Raw genomic sequence first — 20,867 nt, 5'->3', positions numbered from 1 at the left:
ATAGTCGTAACCATACACATATCCATAACCATCTCCAATGTAATCCATTAATGGTGCCTTAACCTAAAAATCGTGAAAATTTCATAAAAATAAAGAAAACGCAAAAAATTACAAACATATTCCACAAAAAAAAAGTCTCTTAGTCATAACGTATCCAAAACAATGAATAAATTCTACAAAAATTTATTAAATTCACCAACTCAATTATTTTTGGGTTATGGATATGGCGGAAAACCAAAAACCAATTGGTTGGCTATGGTATGGTTATGGCGTTACCGTTATGGTATGGCACCATTAATCGATTACATTGATTTCTGTAAGGTAGGTTCGATCAGCTGTTTTTTCTGGTTGTGGTTTTATGGTTATGTCACCATTATTTGTCCTTTACGTGAAACTCTTAGTGACTTTAGCTATCATCCGGTGGCAAAATCCAGAGCCAGATAAATAATTTTGCATGTAAATGCAACAACAACGATTTAAGCCAGATAAATCCAGATAGAAGTCTGGTTCAATTTGTGAGCCAGATAATTTGTTAATTACTTCTTTTTAGGTTGGCAACGCGGCCTTTAATGTACCTACTTTTTCAAAAATAGATGTCGCTGCTTAGCCTTTCGCCGTATGAGTTAAATGAAAACCAGCGGCGACATCTGCCTATCACATTTCACGTGTGCGAACATTTCACGACATCTGCTTCTCAAGTCTCTCAATGATCCAGAGCATTCCCGTGAGAATTGAGCGTGAGCCGGAGCTGTAAAACTCACTGAAAGACGGTATTTGCCTCGTTTTACATTCCACAAACATTGTTAGCTCAAACAGTTAACAGCTCTTGTAGCAAACCAAAATAAGCAAAATCCATATGATATTGACAACTCAATTTTATTTATATTTTGTTAGTAAGTTACCGGCGAAATGGTTTTTCTCCGTACGATTTCTCAAAAAAATATAATTTATAATTATCAAGGCTTGTTGGAGACACTCAAAGTCGGCAAAAATCTACTTTACCCACCTTATCACCAACAAAAGCCTTCACACTTACAGCAGAAACAGCGCCAAATATGGGGCTATGTAGCAATTGCATTCAATAGCGTGGACAGTGATCGGCTGTCAAAAGTGGGACCAGACCGACTTTGTGCAGAATGGTTGCTAAAGAATGGTGGTGGAGTGGGCTTGGTAGGTATGCCACGAAGTAGAATTTTGAAAGATTACAATAGCTTGCCTGCGGAAAATGTTAAATTCAAAGTGCAAATTGCCGACGCCTCTAACTCATCGGTCATGAAAATTGGTCTTGATCATTTTATAGGTTGTCAATATATTGACACAGTTGTATTGCATAATTGTAAACATCTTGAAGATGGTGGTTTGGAAGGTTTGGTGCATTTAAAAGATACACTCAAAATACTACAAGTCTCAGGCTGTTATAATCTAAGAAACAGTTGCCTAGATGTAATAGCTAAATTAACGGCATTGGAACACCTGCGCTTGTTTGATTTAATGTACGTGAAAGATCTGCAAGCTGTGGCAACAAAACTGCGTATGTCCTTGCCAAATTGTAAAGTGGAATTAAGCTAGATCAAAGGGAATTTAAAAAACGATTAACAAATATGTCTACGTTAAATTTCATTATAGTTACATTCAAAAGTCGTAGGACTGAAGTCTTAATACAACAAGACAAAGTCGTTTTTGTTTTTTATATACTATTTTATAATTTACTTATATGTACTTATTTTCATGTTTATATAAATATTTTCTTCATGTCTATCTACCTTGTCAGTTTATATTAATAGACACATTTCAAAAAATTTATTAATAAATTAACTACCACGTTAAGCGAGTAGCGTGATCCGTTTTTCGTTTGGACATTTTGATATAACCCAAAAATTGCAATTCCGCTACAGCGCGTGTAAAACGAGCTCTATAAAAGAAGATAAAGAAATGTACGTTCAAACTCAGCAACTTTACTTTGAATTCCATAGTTTATCAATTCCTCAACTTACTGAATTTGTGGATCCACTTGCTCTTGCTCATTATCTATGTCATCCACAACTGAACGAAAAGCTTGCAACCAATCAAACAAATTAATCATACGCCCGCATTCCAGATGCAATTTATATGCTACAGATAAATCTGGTAAAGTGGACAACATTTGTGTAGATTCAGATAATTGACAACATTTACATTGCAAGTAATAATGTGGATTGTTTAGAGCCATATGAAGAGCAGCACGTGGTGCGCCAATTATATTACGACGCACTGTACCAACATCGCTGAAAACAAAGAGTTCGTGCAATGGGGGAGCGCGCGTAAGTGGAGTCAAATGTGCTGCGACTATTTCATTTTGTATGTACAACAAAGTTTGTGTCAAGGCTTGTGCAAATTCCGAAATGGGCTTATTTTGTTGCTTGGATTTTTGTAATAAATGTTCTTTGAGATCTTGACGTGAGGTAAATTTCGGTTTCTGCACGTCTACTATAGTTGGTGTATCAGCTGTGTTGGACAACGAAGGCGACTCGGTTGAAGGCGATTTTTCTTCCATACCAGCCATTACAACTTTCGTTAGAAGATCTTTTAAAGCTTGCAATTTCACATTGACACTTGTCATGCAATCACTGGCCAATTCTAAACCAACAATTTCATTACTCATATACTCCTCAGTTACTGCAATGGCTTTGGATATTTTTGCAACAAATTCATCTTTAGACATAAATTTAAGCATTTGCCAACATTCTTTAAATTCAGACAGCTCACATAACTCTTTGGAAAGGCAGGATGCGTATAACTCACGACGTTGCTTACCCAATGGACATTTGGGTAAATCACCAACTAGTACAGTGAGAAATTCCAAATATATACGTAACAACATAAAATGTATATGACAATCACGCAACAGTTGTGGTAATTTCTTTTTCAAATACGTATCATCGGTCAGTATGGCTATGATACGTTTACAATCGTTTATGCCTTCGACGTATGGACGAAATGAGAGCAAACGGCGTATACTTTCAATATCCTCATGTGAGAGTGCTTTTATTCGGTTTAAGGAATCACTGTAATTGGTGCAAAGCGCATAGGCATTGCCTTGGAAATAGTGTTCCATCAAACAATATTTATAGCCTTGTATGAAACCATGTATGGAGAAATCATAGTAAAGAAAAATATGCGTGAGAAATTTGAAAGCTTTACCCGACAGATGAAAGGCATAACGTGGTGAAAGGATAACGTGTTCAAGAATCTGAAAAGAGGTACGACATGAATTCAGAAGTTGCGTGCGATAAACGGGCCAGTAGAAAGAACTCTCCCTACTTTAAACACTCAAAAAGAAAACAAAAAAAAAAAAAACATGGAGATTAAGGCCGAGCTTCTCTTCCAATATGCGTTGTTGTTGTTGTTGTTGTAGCGATAAGGTTGCTCCCCGAAGGCTTTGGCGAGTGTTATCGATGTGATGGTCCTTTGCCGGATACAGATCCGGCACGCTCCCGTAACACAGCACTATTAAGGTGCTAGCCCGACCATGTCGGGAGCGATTTAAGTGGCCACATTAAACCTTCAGGCCATCCCTCCCTCCCCACCCACAAGTTCCATGAGGAAATCTTGTTTCTAAATATTTGATGTTGCTTTGCCCGTGACTTGAATGTAGAACCTACGGTGTATTAGTCGGAACACGCTAAAACCGCCCCGCAGCTACCGCTCCATGGTACTCTTTCTCTCCTTGTTTCAAAACGATTTATAAGTTGCTCATACGCCCACGTTTTTATAGTATGGCATCCAATAAAATAACTTTTCACATCTTAACAGCGAGGAGATTAAGGCTAAAACTCCAATAATAGAAGTGTGTTGTTTTTTTAATTCCTATTGGTAGGCTGGAAGCTTCAATACGAATATCTCAATATAAAATTTTCGTAGAATTGCCCTTTTTGCACGCGACTCATCAATTTATACTCTCATTGGATTACGTTTGCAGAGCTTGTATCATTTCGAATAACGAATAATTGAAGAAGGAACAGTGGATTATTAATTCGCAAATTTAATAAGAGGGACCTGAAAAGCCTTAGAACTTTAGACTCATTAGGCGGTCACTAAACTGCACTAAATGACGAACTCCACAAGGTGAAAGCATCCGCGTCATGGGGGCCCTCACATAATGTTAAGAGAACAGAGACGAGTCCCCACAACCTTTTCTTACAACTTTCTTAACCTGTCCCGGCATTTTCCCCGCTTAAACCCCGGTTATGGCATAACCAAGCATCAAAGCTGAATAAAGGGTGGAGACTCGGTATTGCTTAGGCATTATTGAATAAATGGCTAAGTTGTCAGTCGAGATAGGTCGGCTTTCCACCCAGCGGTCAACATATATAAAAAAAAGGTAGCTAGTGAGGAATTCAAATTATACTAAATATTAGTCACAAACCTCATTCAAGCATACTGGCGCTGTTTGTGTTTTAAATACGCAGAGCTTCACTTTGCTGGTAACATGATAGGGCAGTGCATTATGTACAGCTGATACGGCAGTTGCCACACCAAATATTAATACAAATGGCAGGTGTGTATAATAGGCGCTCAACATGAGTATAAAATCTTGCAGTACAATCGTATTGAAACATTCAAAATCCGGTAATATAACAATTAAAGCATGTGACTCTTCCAATTTACTTTTTTCAGTTTGGTTAGCATTGGCCATAACATCATCTTTCTCAGAATCAGAATCATCTATATCATCGACTTCACTTTCAACATGCCCTTGTCGTTTGCCATATTTGTTACGATACCAATTTAGAAGCTGTCGCATATTACATTGGCTACGACGCATTCGTTTACGCTCGCGGTGTTCATGTTCTGTATCGTCCATCGACTCTGTTTGAATTGAACGTTGTTCAGATGATTCTATAAAATTATAAACCATTGTTTCAATAGCAGATTTCAAAGTGGCACAATCACGAGATTGCAGCATACAGACAGAAGCACACATTGTTTGTAAAAGTCGTTGTGTAAGTGTAGCAAATTGCTCCAAGTGATCAGGTTGATTCACACCTATGACAAGTGAAATTAAAATTAACTGTACTTAATACTTGAAGTGTATAAGCCATTTACCAGTTAAAAGTGCGGCAGCAGGCACAATTTCCTCCATATCATATGTATCCATGCCACCATCGCTGCTACATTCATTTTTTACATAGCTGACCACATCTTCTAGAGTTTTGGCATAACTTTGTGATTGAAGCTTGTCGATGTGCGTTTCCAGCTTATGCCAGGTATCCGCATATGTTGCATAAAATGGCTCGCCCGTTACTTGTTTTCTGATGGTGCTGGCATTATCGGACGCATGTTTTCGTTTAACACTGCCACTGCTTTTCCCAGTACCCCCAGCAGTGCCTTTGAAGACGAAGCAGCCCTAAAATTATAAATAATTATGTAGGTACTTGCATACTTTCATATTATGCATTGCATTAAAGCAAATGAATGTTTGCAAACCTTGGACACTGAAATCGTCGGATCCATCTTACGTTTATCGAAAACTCCTGCAATGGGTTTTATTCGTAGAAAACTGCTACAGCAATTTTTAGCATACGTCTGCTTTGTGCTAGAAAAAGTTTATTATATATATTTTTTTTAACAGAAACCTATATAAATATGCAAGGTAAGCGTTATTTTGCAACACCAACAAAAGTCGCATGCAATAAAATTTATAAATAAAGCTGTCAGCGATATCCGCGAATCGAATTTGGCGCGTCAACGTCCACGTCCTCAGCTGATGCCAGTGTTGCTAGTATATATATTTAATTAGGGATGCATTGTGGGTATAATTATTTTTATGTCAGACCAATTCTTCTGTGTGACAAAGGGCCAATTAATGGAATTAAAGAGATAAAACAGCTGATCGAACCTACCATATGGAGATCAATGTAATCGATCAATGGTGCCATACAATAACGCTAGCGCCATAACCTTACCATAGCCAACCAATTGGTTTTTGGTTTCTCGCCATATCCATAACCTAAAAATATTTGAGTTGGTGAATTTAATAACATTTTTGTTATGGATTCGCATCTACGGTGGAAGCAGTAAGGAAGGCGGTCGGCATGATGTGGTGGTGCACAGTGGCTAGTCATTGTCGGCTGGGGCGGGTCCTTCTGCCAACCTTACTGTTCCTGCGCCATAAACAGAAAAAAAGTTCCTATCATGCCTTTAAATTGTCATACAGCGCAGAACTAATTCAAAACGCTGGAAATTCAAAATAAAACAACATCCGGTCGAACCGGATGCCACGGACAGACCGTTAAACTTCAAAATTTAAATTCAAAAAAATCTAAAGCAACAAAAATTACCGAACCGGACATGACCGGTTACTAAAGTCTAAAGTCAAAATTCAAAAAAAACTGCTGAAAAATAAAATTGCAAAAAAAAAGCTGAAAATTAAAATGAAAAAAGAAAAGGGCCGAATATATATAGGGGGCGCTGCGGGTGGTGTTGCGACGCCCGGTGCTTATCCCACCCTCAAAAACCATGGCCACCGTCGCACCTCAAATTCCGGTGGCACCTTACTTGCTTTACCCTATGCCTTCTAAAAAAAAGGGCGACGCCAGCATTCCCATTTTAAATATTAACTTATTTATAATTCATTTCTATTAACGTATGTAAGCAACAAAAAAAATAAGATAATGCAGGTTTCTTAACCAGGGCTACAGCATTGTTGAACTACGAATAGCTAATTACACTATGAAAATGTAGGTAAGTGTGTGTAGTGCATAAGTGAGAGAAAAAAAAAATGATCCAACAGATCACACTTTATTGGGCCGAAATCGAAACGAAATCTAATATGAATACTTAAGTCTGACTAAGCTTGTTCTGTTGGGGGTTATTTTTTTTTCTCTTACTTTTGCTCGTAATATTTTAAATTATACAATTATTTACGTCTCCCCCTTTTTTTTATAATCGTTATAAACGCTATGTGTGAGAAAAATATGTAATTAAATGTACTTATGTATAGTAAATATACTACATACAACGTAAGAATTTGGTCGAGTACCCCTTTTCTGTTTTCCCATCACAAAACATATTTTAGGGCTATAAAGTTGGGATACAAATTCCGATAATTGGGGCTCTCTTACAAAATTATTATGTTGTTGTAGTAGAACTTATTTTTGAGTTTTACAAAATATCAATTTGGTATAACGCATAGTATAATGACACTAACATGTAATATGTACCAAGAAAACTTGTTATAAAAGCAATAAAGATTAAATTTGTATAGCGCTATGTATTATATGCACGTATATTATTTGCTTCTGGTTGTTCGAACGATATTGCTAGCAATAGTGAGTCATATGTATAGATATATATATATATAGATATATTGTATTTGAATGATATAAGAAAAGAAAGTTTAAATCTTCTAGCCAATTCGTGCATAATTTTTTTTCTAACAACCCACGGTTGAGCTCCAAAAATGGATCGTTAAAACGTTTCACGTGATAAGGACGGCTTATTATCAATAAAATTTATAGAGCTAACTTCAAACATTTTAAAGCGACAAAATATATTATTAAAATGATATAAAAAAACGGATGTATGCCCTTTGCTGTAAAGCTAACAATTTCAAGTATTCAATAATAAAATTTGACCGGAAAAATCGACCCTTGTTAAATGGTTCAACCGGACTGTATAAAACCCTCTAAGTACCACTTAGAAGTTTCTTTAACTACCCTGCAAAAACTCTCTCGTCATTCCACGTCATTTGACTAGCTATTATACAGTCATAGGTTATATTCCTAGTCACATTTGCATGGGCGTGGGTAAGTTTTATGACCAAATTTTTTTGTAGGGTAATTATTTTGAAGTTCATACATGGCTGGTTCTTACATGGCCGCCAGAGTACGTACCGTGGGCCTCTGCCGGCGTGGTTACTTGTGATGTTGTTGTTGCTGGTGAAGTTGTCGCTGTTGTTAGTTATGGCGCGCGGTCTTGGACGCGCTGGGTTGGTACTGTTGGTGGTTGTTACGCTCTGGTCCGAGGTGATCGAGTCAACCTGGTGGCCATAAAACTTCGTGTTGACCTTTACGATCTGGATGACTTGGTGCTAATTTTGGCGTTCGTTGTTTACGCTGCGGCGTACTGCTGGCCCTGGAGGCGGAGGTGGTGTCGGACGCTTTTCCAAAGGTGGTAGTGTACTTCGTAAACGTAGAGAAAGGGGTTTATCTTCGGATAACAAGGGTTCTCATCACCAATTAGTTTAGTGCCGTCCGAATCCGAATCGGAATCACTAGAACTTTCCTCACTAGGTGTGACTGTGAAACGCCGACCTACTTCAACTGTATATTCTATACGTGGAGCTTGTGTCACAACAACACAACCGTCGTAAGGTTTATTACCACCCAAAATAGACGAGTGGAAACCAGGTTTGTCGGAATGGACTGTGTCGGTACTTTGCGCTATCGACTCTTCCTAGTTTCTGGGCATTCCCCTGTTTATTCTTTTAGTAGTTGGGTAAAGGAATCGGCCTGCGATTCCTCGTTGCAGTCTTTTGGCTCTTCAACAGTACTCGCTTGAATATGTGCACAGCACAACGAGGGTGTTTTGCGATGAGTTGAATATAGTTGGGGATGTGCAGTTGATGTAAGCAATAATGTTAATGAAGCAGGAGCTGTGCTTGACGCCTATGCTGTTGAAGTTGTGTTAAAAGATGTTATACGATCCTTTTGTATAATCGCAAGGCCGCCAAAATTTAGGCTGAAGCAAATCACAAATCTTCTCGTTTTTATAACAGCCTTAAATGAATAATTTTACAATAAACCTTTTTGGTTTATAATATTTTCCGATTAACTGCGCAAAAGAAAAGCCAACTCTTCTTTTTCCCGGCCGGAAAAACGTGCTATCCTTTTGCTTTTCTTTTTCTAAATTTTTTCCACGTCTTCTTCGTTTTACTTGCGGCCGGAAACTCCTGGCAAATTTTTCGCTAGAGATCGCCGGTCTTTCTTTCTTGTTTTTCGATACTTTTGTATCGCAACTTTCGCCCCATCACCAGTCACTAAGTGTGTTCGCACGAAAACGCTCCCAAGTGGACCGTAACCGTAGACCATAACAACAGACGGTAACAAACCTGCCTCGCTTTGAAGACCTGACGATGAAGCGAACAGGAAACCGGATCATCTGTGGGAAGCCACTGCCAGGGGCCTCCAATGCCAATCAACGTGGGGCACGACTCACCCCTGAAATAAGAGGCTCAAAGTCCTACTACGAAGCTAGCCGGGCAACATAGGTCCATCAAGAAAAAAAAAGGTTAAGTCAAGTTGGGAATTATTTCTGTTTCCTAGTTTAAAAGGGCTTTGCGGCAATTAGACATTTGTTATGGAGAACTCGTCAAAACTCCGAAAGATGATTTCTAGTGGTTATCGCCCCCACAGAAAGGCAAAACAAAAAAAGGTGTAGACATTTTGATATGGAGAACTCGTCCAAACTCCGAAAGACTAGTGGTTATCGCCCCCACAGAATGCCAAAAAAAATTTTGGTAGTCAATGGGACGCTGGCATCCCATTCCCCGAAGGCACTCGGGCTACAAAAAAAGAAAAAAAAACACAAACTCATTCATTCTTGTCCCTAGTGCTCCCAACCGCAACGCATAAGGGGGTCTTAAGGACCTGCCTCTGGGACTGGTTGGGGCCACTAGGGTCAATTTCCTACACACTCAGGTTGGTCCCAACCCACCCAGCCGCAACGCAGAGGCGGTCTCCAAGGACGCGCTAGTGGGACTGGCTGGGGGTGTTGAGGCCTCCCATCATTCACCCTGGACACCCCTCCTGCCTCCACCGCTATGGGTGGAGCGGCTTCAATGCCCGCTCCCCAGACTGGTGCGACAGGAAGAGATGCCACTTTGAATCCCAGCTCAACCCGCCACAATCCAGGTGGTATTCTATGGTACCACCTGAGACGTGGGATGAGCTGGGGTCCTTATAATACACACACACACACTCTCACACCGGACAACACAAAATTCGGCAAAACTAAAAGAACTATAAAATTTTAACATTATAAAAAAACCCAATTAGCGGACAAAATTATTCCAAGCCGACTACGGACAACATCCGGCAAACTAAAATCCCACAATTACAAAAAAAACTAAGTGCGTTCAGCACTGCCTCACCGGGTGAATACAAAAGTCCGGAGGACACGACGTTCAGTCTCGTGGCTCCGTCAGCTACTGCCCCCGAAGACCAGCCCGGACAACCTGCTCCGTCCAACCATCCCACCACAACGTAGGTGGCAGCTCCTGTGGCTGCTCACTCGGACTAGTGGGATGGTCAACTTCACAAGTTGACCCGACTGGCCCTCGCGACCAGCCCCTCAAGAACCACGTTGGGCGCCATCTGTTATGGCGCCCTCAGCAACTGTCAACGATGATCACTCCGGACAACTTGATCCATCTAACCATCCCACCGCAACGCAGGTGCCCGCTCCTGCGGCTGCTCACCTCGGACTGGTGGGATGATAAACTTCACAAGTTGACCCGGAATGACCAGCGCGACAGCGCCTCGGGCACCAAATCTCGTTGGGCGCCATCTGTTATGGAATCGCATCTACGGTGGAAGCAGTAAGGAAGGCGGTCGGCATGATGTGGTGGTGCACAGTGGCTAGTCATTGTCGGCTGGGGCGGGTCCTTGCCAACCTTACTGTTCCTGCGCCATAAACAGAAAAAAGTTCCTATCATGCCTTTAAATGGTCACACAGCGCAGAACTAATTCAAAACGCTGGAAATTCAAAATAAAACAACATCCGGTCGAACAGGATGCCACGGACGGACCGTTAAACTTCAAAATTTAAATTAAAAAAAAAATCTAACGCAACAAAAATTACCGAACCGGACATGACCGGTTACTAACTCTAAATTCAAAATTAAAAAAAAACTGCTGAAAAATAAAATTGCAAAAAAAAAGCTGAAAATTAAAATGAAAAAAGAAAAGGGCCGAATATATACAGGGGCGGCGCGGGTGGTGTTGCGACGCCCGGTGCTTATCCCACCCTCAAAAACCATGGCCACCGTCTCACCTAAAATTCCGGTGGCCCCTTACCTGCTTTACCCTATGCCTTCTAAATAAAGGGCGACGCCAGCATTCCCATTTTAAATATTAATTTATTTATAATTCATTTGTATTAACGTATGTAAGCAACAAAAAAAAATAAGATAATGCAGGTTTCTTAACCAGGGCTACAGCATTGTTGAACTACGAATAGCTAATTACACTAGGTAAGTGTGTGTAGTGCATAAGTGAGAGAAAAAAAAATGATCCAACAGATCACACTTTATTGGGCCGAAATCGAAACGAAATCTAATATGAATACTTAAGTCTAACTAAGCTTGTTCTGTTGGGGGTTCTTTTCTTTTCTCTTACTTTTGCTCGTAATATTTTAAATTATACAATTATTTACGTCTCCCCCTTTTTTTATAATCGTTATAAACGCTATGTGTGAGAAAAATATGTAATTAAATGTACTTATGTATAGTAAATATACTACATACAACGTAAGAATTTGGTCGAGTACCCCTTTTCTGTTCCCATGCTTCCCATCACAAAACATATTTTAGGGCTATAAAGTTGGGATACAAATTCCGATAATTGGGGCTCTCTTACAAAATTATTATGTTGTTGTAGTAGAACTTATTTTTGAGTTTTACAAAATATCAATTTGGTATAACGCATAGTATAATGACACTAACATGTAATATGTACCAAGAAAACTTGTTATAAAAGCAATAAAGATTAAATTTGTATAGCGCTATGTATTATGTGCACGTATATTATTTGCTTCTGGTTGTTCGAACGATATTGCTAGCAATAGTGAGTCATATGTATATATATATATATATATTGTATTTGAATGATATAAGAAAAGAAAGTTTAAATCTTCTAGCCAATTCGTGCATAATTTTTTTTTCTTACAACCCACGGTTGAGCTCTAAAAATGGATCGTTAAAACGTTTCACGTGATAAGGACGGCTTATTATCAATAAAATTTATAGAGTTAACTTCAAACATTTTAAAGTGACAAAATATATTATTAAAATGTTATAAAAAAAACGGATGTATGCCCTTTGCTGTAAAGCTAACAATTTCAAGTATTCAATAATAAAATTTGACGGGAAAAATCGACCCTTGTTAAATGGTTCAACCGGACTGTATAAAACCCTCTAAGTACCACTTAGAAGTTTCTTTAACTACCCTGCAAAAACGCTCTCGTCATTCCACTTCATTTGACTAGCTATTATACAGTCATAGGTTATATTCCTAGTCACATTTGCATGGGCGTGGGTAAGTTTTATGACCAAATTTTTTTGTAGGGTAATTATTTTGAAGTTCATACATGGCTGGTACTTACATGGCCGCCAGAGTACGTACCGTGGGCCTCTGCCGGCGTGGTTACTGGTGATGTTGTTGTTGCTGGTGAAGTTGTCGCTGTTGTTGGTTATGGCGCGCAGTCTTGGGCGCGCTGTGTTGGTACTGTTGGTGGTTGTTACGCTCTGGTCCGAGGTGATCGAGTCAACCTGGTGGCCATAAAACTTCGTGTTGACCTTTACGATCTGGATGACTTGGTGTTAATTTTGGCGTTCGTTGTTTACGCTGCGGCGTACTGCTGGCGCTGGAGGCGGAGGTGGTGTCGGACGCTTTTCCAAAGATGGTAGTGTACTTCGTAAACGTAGAGAAAGGTTTATCTTCGGATAACAAGGGTTCTCATCACCAATTGGTTTAGTGCCGTCCGAATCCGAATCGGAATCACTAGAACTTTCCTCACTAGGTGTGAATGTGAAACGCCGACCTACTTTAACTGGATATTCTATACGTGGAGCTTGTGTCACCACAACACAACCGTCGTAAGGTTTATTACCACCCAAAATAGACGAGTAGAAACCAGGTTTGTCGAAATGGACTGTGTCGGTACTTTGCGCTATCGACTCTTCCTAGTTTCTGGGCATTCCCCTGTTTGTTCTTTTAGTAGTTGGGTAAAGGAATCGGCCTGCGATTCCTCGTTGTAGTCTTTTGGCTCTTCAACAATACTCGCTTGAATATGTGCACAGCACAACGAGGGTGTTGTGCGATGAGTTGAATATAGTTGGGGATGTGCAGTTGATGTAAGCAATAATGTTAATGAAGCAGGAGCTGTGCTTGACGCCTTTGCTGTTGAAGTTGTGTTAATAGATGTTATACGATCCTTTTGTATAATCGCAAGGCCGCCAAAATTTAGGCTGAAGCAAATCACAAATCTTCTCGTTTGTATAACAGCCTTAAATGAAAAATTTTACAATAAACCTTTTTGGTGTATAAAATTTTCCGATTAACTGCGTAAAAGAAAAGCCAACTCTTGCTTTTTCCCGGCCGGAAAAACGTGCTATCCTTTTCTTTTTCTAAATTTTTTCCACGTCTTCTTCATAGTGTACAAGTACAAGTGTGTTGACTTATCTGTCAAGCATTCTGACAGGCACTCGCTGGATTCGGAATGACAGCGAATTCAAAATGGATACCATTACCGAATGCTCCGAATGATTGAAAAATTGAAAAAGTCCATACGATTGGTAGTCAAAAATCTTGTCGTTGAGACTAAAAATGCGACTCTAGACCTGAGATTTCCATCAGGTGAGCGAGGCTGTTTGTAGTTTTGACGTTTATCGCTTAGTGAACACACTTGGTATAGGTACACTATGGTCTTCTTCGTTTTACTTGCGGCCGGAAACTCCTGGCAAATTTTTCGCTAGTGATCGCCGGTCTTTCTTTCTTGTTTTTCGATACTTTTGTATCGCAACTTTCGCCCCATCACCAGTCACTAGGTGTGTTCGCACGAAAACGCTCCCAAGTGGACCGTAACCGTAGACCGTAACATTTTGTATATGTTATTTATTGTTTTGGATACGTTTTGACTAAGAGAATTACATTACAATTAATGGTGACTTATAACCATAACCAGATAAAACGGCTGATCGAACCAACCTTATGGAAATCAATGTAGTCGATTAATGGTGCCATACCATAACGCTAACGTCATAACCATACCATAGGCAACCATTGGTGTTTGGTTTATCGCCATATCCATAACCTAAAAATATTTGAGTTGGTGAATTTAATAACTTTTTGTAGATTTTATTCATTATTTTGGATGCGTTATGACTAAGGGACTTTTTTTGTGGAATATGTTTGTAATTTTTTGCGTTTTCTTAATTTTTACTAAACTTTCACGATTTTTTTGGTTAAGGCACCATTAATCAATCACATTGTAGATGGTAATGGATATGGGTATGGTTACGACGTTAAGGCCGCTGTACAATGACATTTTTCATATAAATGCGTTAAACAAATCACACACAGAAGATTTTGCATTCACGAGTTCAAAATTGCTTCGTTCTGCACATTTACGTCACACTTGACTTCTTGGCTTCAGCGAATGAAAGAAAGAGAGAAAAAACAAGAGCTAAAGGAAAATGAAGTAAAAATTGTCCATAAAATGTTATGGAATCGCATTTTCGGTGGAAGCAGTAAGGAAGGCGGTCGGCATGATGTGGTGGTGCACAGTGGCTAGTCATTGTCGGCTGGGGCGGGTCCTTGCCAACCTTACTGTTCCTGCGCCATAAACAGAAAAAAGTTCCTATCATGCCTATCAAAACTAACAGCTGTCAAATTCAAAAAAAACCGACAGAAGCGCAGAGACCGACTCAAAACGCTTATAAATTCAAACTAAAACGACATCCGGTCGAACCGGATGCCACGGACAGACCGTTAACATTCAAAAAGTTAAATTCAAAAAGAAATTCAAAAAAAACTAAACGCAACGAAATTTGCCGAACCGGACATTACCGGTTACTAACTCTAAAATCAAAAATAAAAAAAAACTGCTGAAAATTAAAATAAATAAAATTAAAGAAAAAAAAACTTTTTTAAAAATAAGCTTTTATTATTTTGGTTAATAAAATTAACTAAAAAGTAAACAATAAATTGACTCTAAAGAAATATAACACTTTATAAGTTCATTGTAAGCTTAAACGATAATTAGGCTTTTTCGTCTGCGACAAAAAAATTCTATATTGTACATAATTATATATTTTTAACATTAAAACTTTACACCTAAATTATTAAATCTTACAGTTTATATCACAGTCCTAATTGTTCTAATAAAAAACGTGTTAAATTTTGATGGTATAATTAAGTACATTTAGGATCTCCTTTTCTTGCTATCGCAATGTAACACGCTTTTATTAGAACAATTAGGACTGTGATATAAACTGTAAGATTTAATAATTTAGGTGTAAAGTTTTAATGTTAAAAATATATAATTATGTACAATATAGAATTTTTTTGTCGCAGACGAAAAAGCCTAATTATCGTTTAAGCTTACAATGAACTTATAAAGTGTTATATTTCTTTAGAGTCAATTTATTGTTTACTTTTCAGTTAATTTTATTAACCAACATAATAAAAGCTTATTTTTAAAAAAGTTTTTTTTTCTTTAATTTTATTTTTTACTTTTTAGTTCGTTTTATTAACAAGTAATAGAAGCTTGTTTTTATAAAAGCTTTAAATATAAGTATAGGGGGTGAAACAAAAACACATATATCAGTTACATCTGCGTATAATGCGTATTGGAATTTATTAGTACACATTTTATGCGCAGCAACTTCAGAGGTGTATTTAAAGTTTAAAGCATTTTAAATATAAGTATTGAAGTCATGAGCCTGGGCATTCGCGCAATTTTAGTGATGTAAATTGCATGGCGCCAGCGCCAATGCGGTGCCAGCTCAATGGTAGCTCATTGACGAAATTACTCCAAGCGAATTTTTGACGCTTCTTAGTAGTGAGTGCGTAGTACATTTTACTTGCGCTATTGAGTGAAACGACTTTTGTGTGTCAGGCACGAGTTTGGTGTTATTGGCGCTACTGGCAGTGATGACACTGAGCTGTTGACGGTAGCGCTGGTAGTTCAGATTTTGAATCAGAGAAAGAATTGATGACCCGTGTGAATTATTATGGCTTTGGCCGTGTAAATTATTATGGTGTATTTGTATATTTTAGATTTAATGCACAATTAATATTTGTGTGTTTGAGCGGCCAAATAATAACAGTAGTATTGCTAAAGTGCTGCTTAGTTGATGGAATGTCGCTAATTTCTTAGCGATGATCAGCAGATTGTCAATATTTCGTTCAACGGACGCGCAAAATTGCCACATCTGCTCAAATTTTCCAAAGATTTTCCATTCTTGATTTAACTGAAGCTGTTATGCCAATATTTTTCAGCCAGCTTTTTTCAAATAGATAATTTTTCCAAAAGCAAAATAAATTACAGAAAAGATTACAGGGTTAAACAGCCTTAAAAATTCAGCTATGTTGGTTATACACAGAAATACAACAGAGGGTTGTGTCTCCGCTTTTCGCAAGCGATGAGATTCACCACGCGTGACACGTGATTCACCACGTCCAAATATCACAATCCACGGATAGGTACCGGCGTGTTTGTATGGGACTTAGGCTGTTATGCCAAAGTAAATACAAATCTTTACCGATAACTGTGTTATCGATTAATTTATCGAATTCTAACAAAGTAATATTGCATTGTCATCGGAGTTATACATGTGTGCAAAATTTCAGCTCAATCGGACACCGGGAAGTGTATCAAATTTAACTTGCAAGATTCCATTACAGACAACAAAAGTGAAAGTAAATAAAAGCTTATAAAAAAGCTGAAAAGGAAAACAACAAAAAGGCCGAATTTAAAGAGAGGCGCCGCGGTTGTTGTTGCGACGCCCGGTGCATTTGTCCCACCCTCAAAAACCATGCCCACCGACGCACCTAAATTTCGGTGGCCCCTTACCTGTATTACCTACGTGCCTTCTAAATGAAAGTGGACGCCAACATTCCCATTTTACGAACTTATTTATTTATAATTCATTTCCTTATAAAAGCATGCTACACTGTTGTATGCGCATATGTGTGTATCATGAAGCGAAAGTAAATAAATATTGTAGTGTAAGCGCGAGCGTTTACCTTTCCTGCTTTCAAAAATTATTAATAACAAATGCTTTTAAGCCGTTAATTCTCTTAAATAAAAGGCGTATTAAGAAAACTCTAAATTCCTGGTTTTTCAAATTTTAATTTCAAATCTGGGTTCTTCTAATTTCCTTTGACATTCTCTTTTCGCTTATAATACACACAAAACATGAGCATTACAAAAACAATTGTTAAATTTTTACTTCTTCGTCTAAGTCAACTTCAATATTTTCATCAAAGTTTATCATCAATATTTTCATTACATTTGATTATTTCGTTTTAAAGTTTACCGTCTGGTTTTGAATAGTTAATCTAAGATATCTTATAATTAGCATATATATGTATGCAAGAATAAATTGTTTTCTTTAATTCAGGAGTCTTTAAGAATAAATAAAAAACGCAAGTATGAAAAATACGGAATAGTAGGTAGTAATAATGTAATTAAAACTAATATGTATTTGAGATTTCGTAACCATTTACAAGTTTGCAGGCTTGCTCGGATTTTTGATATCAATTTCTTTAATAAACATCAGTTTTTATATTTAAGTTTATTTTGTTTTATTTTAGTTTAATTTATTTGCATTTAATTTTAATTTTATTTTATATTTATTTTGGTAAATTTAGTTTAATTCATAACATCTTTATTCGTGTGCATGTTATAACAATTATGTTAATTTGTGTATGTATAGAAATGTATTTATGTAAATGGGTTGGGGTGTATATTGAAGATAATATAGTGATATAGATATAAGTAGTCACCAAAAGATTTGTAGGAATAAAAAAAAAATACAGCTTAATATATAACCGGACTCAAAATCCTACATTTATGTGCGTACGTACCGTGGGCCTCTGCCGGCGTGGTTACTGGTGATGTGGTTGTTGCTGGTGAAGTTGTCGCTGTTGTTGGTTATGGCGCGCGGTTTTGGGCGCGCTGTGTTGATACTGTTGGTGGTTGTTGCGCTCGGTCTAGCCGTACTGGTGGTGGCTGTTGTTGTTGCTGGCGTTGTATCATATGCTGCTACGTATGGAGTTTGTGGGGGTTTTGTGGTACCTTGCCGTAAAACCCGGATGCATGTCTTACCAAACGATCGTCACAAAAGAAGTAGTCATATGTATTGCTGAATTTGCGTACAGTTTCAAACGTCTTGCCGAATGAGGGCAACTTATTGAAATCGGGTTGCGATGCGTGTGTTAATGCCAATGATACTACTACTTCACACAATTTAGTTATTCCAGTTATATTTGTTATTTGCCCAATCGGCTGCGGTGTTGGTTTAAGAGTCTGCTGTTGAGGAAAGCAGTGGTCGATAAGTATGTGGGACTCAGTTAAACGGCAAGCAGCGTGCAATTAATAGGAGCACAGGAAGAAATCAGAAAATAAAGAACGACATAAGAAAGTTTTAAATTATGCAAGAAAATTGTGGGGAGAAGTGGCAAAATCGTGTTTAGCTTTGCCATCTGAGCATTTTGTGTGATTTTTTTTTTGTTTTGCGTTTATGCCTGCTACTGGGATTTTGTCTTTGCAAAACGGCTGCTTGTACAGAAAATAAAATGTTCTTGTTACTTTTTTACAAGTCAGTATTGGTGGTTTTTCACTGCTGTCGGCTTTGTGTGTTGCCTCCTTTTTTCTGGTGAATATAGCTTTTCTTTTTATACTCAGTTGAGCAGAGCTCACAGAGTATATTAAGTTTGATTGGATAACGGTTGGTTGTACATATATAAAGGAATCGAGATAGATATAGACTTCCATATATCAAAATAATCAGGATCGAAAAAAAATTTGATTGAGCCATGTCCGTCCGTCCGTCCGTCCGTCCGTTAACACGATAACTTGAGTAAATTTTGAGGTATCTTGATGAAATTTGGTATGTAGGTTCCTGAGCACTCATCTCAGATCGCTATTTAAAATGAACGATATCGGACTATAACCACGCCCACTTTTTCGATATCGAAAATTTCGAAAAACCGAAAAAATGCGATAATTCATTGCCAAAGGCGGTTAAAGCGATGAAACTTGGTAGATGGGTTGACGTTATGACGCAGAATAGAAAACTAGTAAGATTTTGGACAATGGGCGTGGCACCGCCCACTTTTACAAGAAGGTAATTTAAAAGTTTTGCAAGCTGTAATTTGGCAGTCGTTGAAGATATCATGATGAAATTTGGCAGGAACGTTACTACTATTACTATATATGTGCTAAATAAAAATTAGCTAAATTGGATGAAGGACACGCCCACTTTTTAAAAAAAAAATTTTTTAAATTCAAATTTTAGCAAAAAAGTTAATATCTTTACTGTATATAAGTAAATTAAGTCAAAATTCAATTCCAGTAATGATATGATGCAACCAAATCCAAAAATAAAAGAAAATTTCAAAATGGGCGTGGCTCCGCCCATTTTCATTTAGTTTGTCTAGAATACTTTTAATGCCATAAGTCGAACAAAAATTTACCAATCCTTCTCAAATTTGGTAGGAGCATAGATTCTGTGACGGTAACTGTTCTCCGTGAAAATGGGCGAAATCGGTGGAAGCCACGCCCAGTTTTTATACACAGTCCACCGTCTGTCCTTCCGCTCGGCCGTTAACACAATAACTTAAGCAAAAACCGATATATCTTTACTAAACTTAGCCCACGTACTTATCTGAACTCACTTTATCTTGGTATAAAAAATGGCCGAAATCCGACCATAACCACGCCCACTTTATCGATATCGAAAATTACGAAAAATGAAAAAAATTCCATAATTCTATACCAACTACGAAAAAAGGGATGAAACATGGTAACTGGATTGGTTTATTGACGCAAAATATAACTTTGGAAAAAACTTTGTAAAATGGGTGTGACACCTACCATATTAAGTAGAAGAAAATGAAAAAGTTCTACAAGGCGAAATCAACAGCCCTTGGAATCTTGGCAGGAATACTGTTAGTGGTATTGCATATATAAATAAATTAGCAGTACCCGACAGATGATTTTCTGGATCACCAGGTCCACATTTTGGTCGATATCGCGAGAACGCCTTCACATATACATCTAAGGGCCACTCGCTTTTAAAACCCTCATTAATACTTTTAATTTGATATCCATATCGTACAAACACATTCTAGAATCACCCTGGCCCACCCTAATGGCGATATCTCGAAAAGGCGTCCACCTATAGACCTAATGCCCACTCCCTCTTAAAATGCTCAGTAACACCTTTCGTTTGATACCCATATCGTACAAACATTCTAGAGTCACCCCTGGCCCACCCTAATGGCGATATCTCGAAAAGGCGACCACCTATATACCTAATGTCCACTCCCTCTTAAAATGCTCAGTAACACCTTTCGTTTGATACCCATATCGTACAAACATTCTACAGTCACCCCTGGCCCACCCTAATGGCGATATCTCGAAAAGGCGCCCACCTATAGACCTAATGTCCACTTCCTCTTAAAATGCTCAGTAACACCTTTCGTTTGATACCCATATCGTACAAACATTCTAGAGTCACCCCTGGCCCACCCTAATGGCGATATCTCGAAAAGGCGTCCACATATAGACCTAATGCCCACTCCCTCTTAAAATGCTCAGTAACACCTTTCGTTTGATACCCATATCGTACAAACATTCTAGAGTCACCCTTGGTCCACCTTTATAACGATATCTGGAAAAGGCGTCCACCTATAGAACTAAGGATTACTCCCTTTTAAAATACTCATTACCACCTTTCATTTGATACCCATATCGTACAAACACATTCTAGAGTCACCCTGGCCCACCCTAATGGCGATATCTCGAAAAGGCGTCCACCTATAGACCTAATGCCCACTCCCTCTAAAAATGCTCAGTAACACCTTTCGTTTGATACC

The 20,867-nt window shown here is 38.2% G+C and overlaps 2 protein-coding genes across 2 annotated transcripts; one reads left to right on the top strand and one right to left on the bottom strand.

Moving 5' to 3' along the window:
* The first annotated feature begins 779 nt into the window (after window positions 1-779).
* LOC137243652 (ATP synthase subunit s, mitochondrial) lies at window positions 780-1,933 on the top strand. The gene is made up of 2 exons (XM_067771563.1): window positions 780-893; window positions 962-1,933. Exons 1-2 carry the CDS (start codon window positions 857-859, stop codon window positions 1,567-1,569), a joined length of 645 nt encoding a protein of 214 aa, XP_067627664.1. The 5' UTR covers window positions 780-856; the 3' UTR covers window positions 1,570-1,933.
* Window positions 1,678-5,709, bottom strand: Orc3 (origin recognition complex subunit 3). The gene is made up of 5 exons (XM_067771562.1): window positions 5,467-5,709; window positions 5,086-5,386; window positions 4,406-5,025; window positions 1,995-3,229; window positions 1,678-1,912 (listed from the first exon to the last, which is right to left on the bottom strand). Exons 1-5 carry the CDS (start codon window positions 5,491-5,493, stop codon window positions 1,816-1,818), a joined length of 2,280 nt encoding a protein of 759 aa, XP_067627663.1. The 5' UTR covers window positions 5,494-5,709; the 3' UTR covers window positions 1,678-1,815.
* Window positions 5,710-20,867: the final 15,158 nt, after the last annotated feature.

This window comes from Eurosta solidaginis, chromosome 3 (genome assembly GCF_040869045.1).
Source record: "Eurosta solidaginis isolate ZX-2024a chromosome 3, ASM4086904v1, whole genome shotgun sequence".
Lineage (NCBI taxonomy): Eukaryota > Metazoa > Arthropoda > Insecta > Diptera > Tephritidae > Eurosta > Eurosta solidaginis.
The sequence above is the reverse complement of the archived record's forward strand: the minus strand, read 5'-3'. Positions and strand labels throughout refer to the sequence as shown.

Excerpts from the sequence above, each read along its gene's own strand:
- LOC137243652 (XM_067771563.1), top strand. The coding sequence starts at position 857 with ATGATATTGACAACTCAATTTTATTTATATTTTGTTA. Across the intron at positions 894-961 it reads ATTTTATTTATATTTTGTTA|GCTTGTTGGAGACACTCAAA; the intron begins GTAAGTTACCGG and ends ATAATTATCAAG.
- Orc3 (XM_067771562.1), bottom strand. The coding sequence starts at position 5,493 with ATGGATCCGACGATTTCAGTGTCCAAG. Across the intron at positions 5,387-5,466 it reads CGACGATTTCAGTGTCCAAG|GGCTGCTTCGTCTTCAAAGG; the intron begins GTTTGCAAACAT and ends TTATAATTTTAG. Across the intron at positions 5,026-5,085 it reads TGCTGCCGCACTTTTAACTG|GTGTGAATCAACCTGATCAC; the intron begins GTAAATGGCTTA and ends CACTTGTCATAG.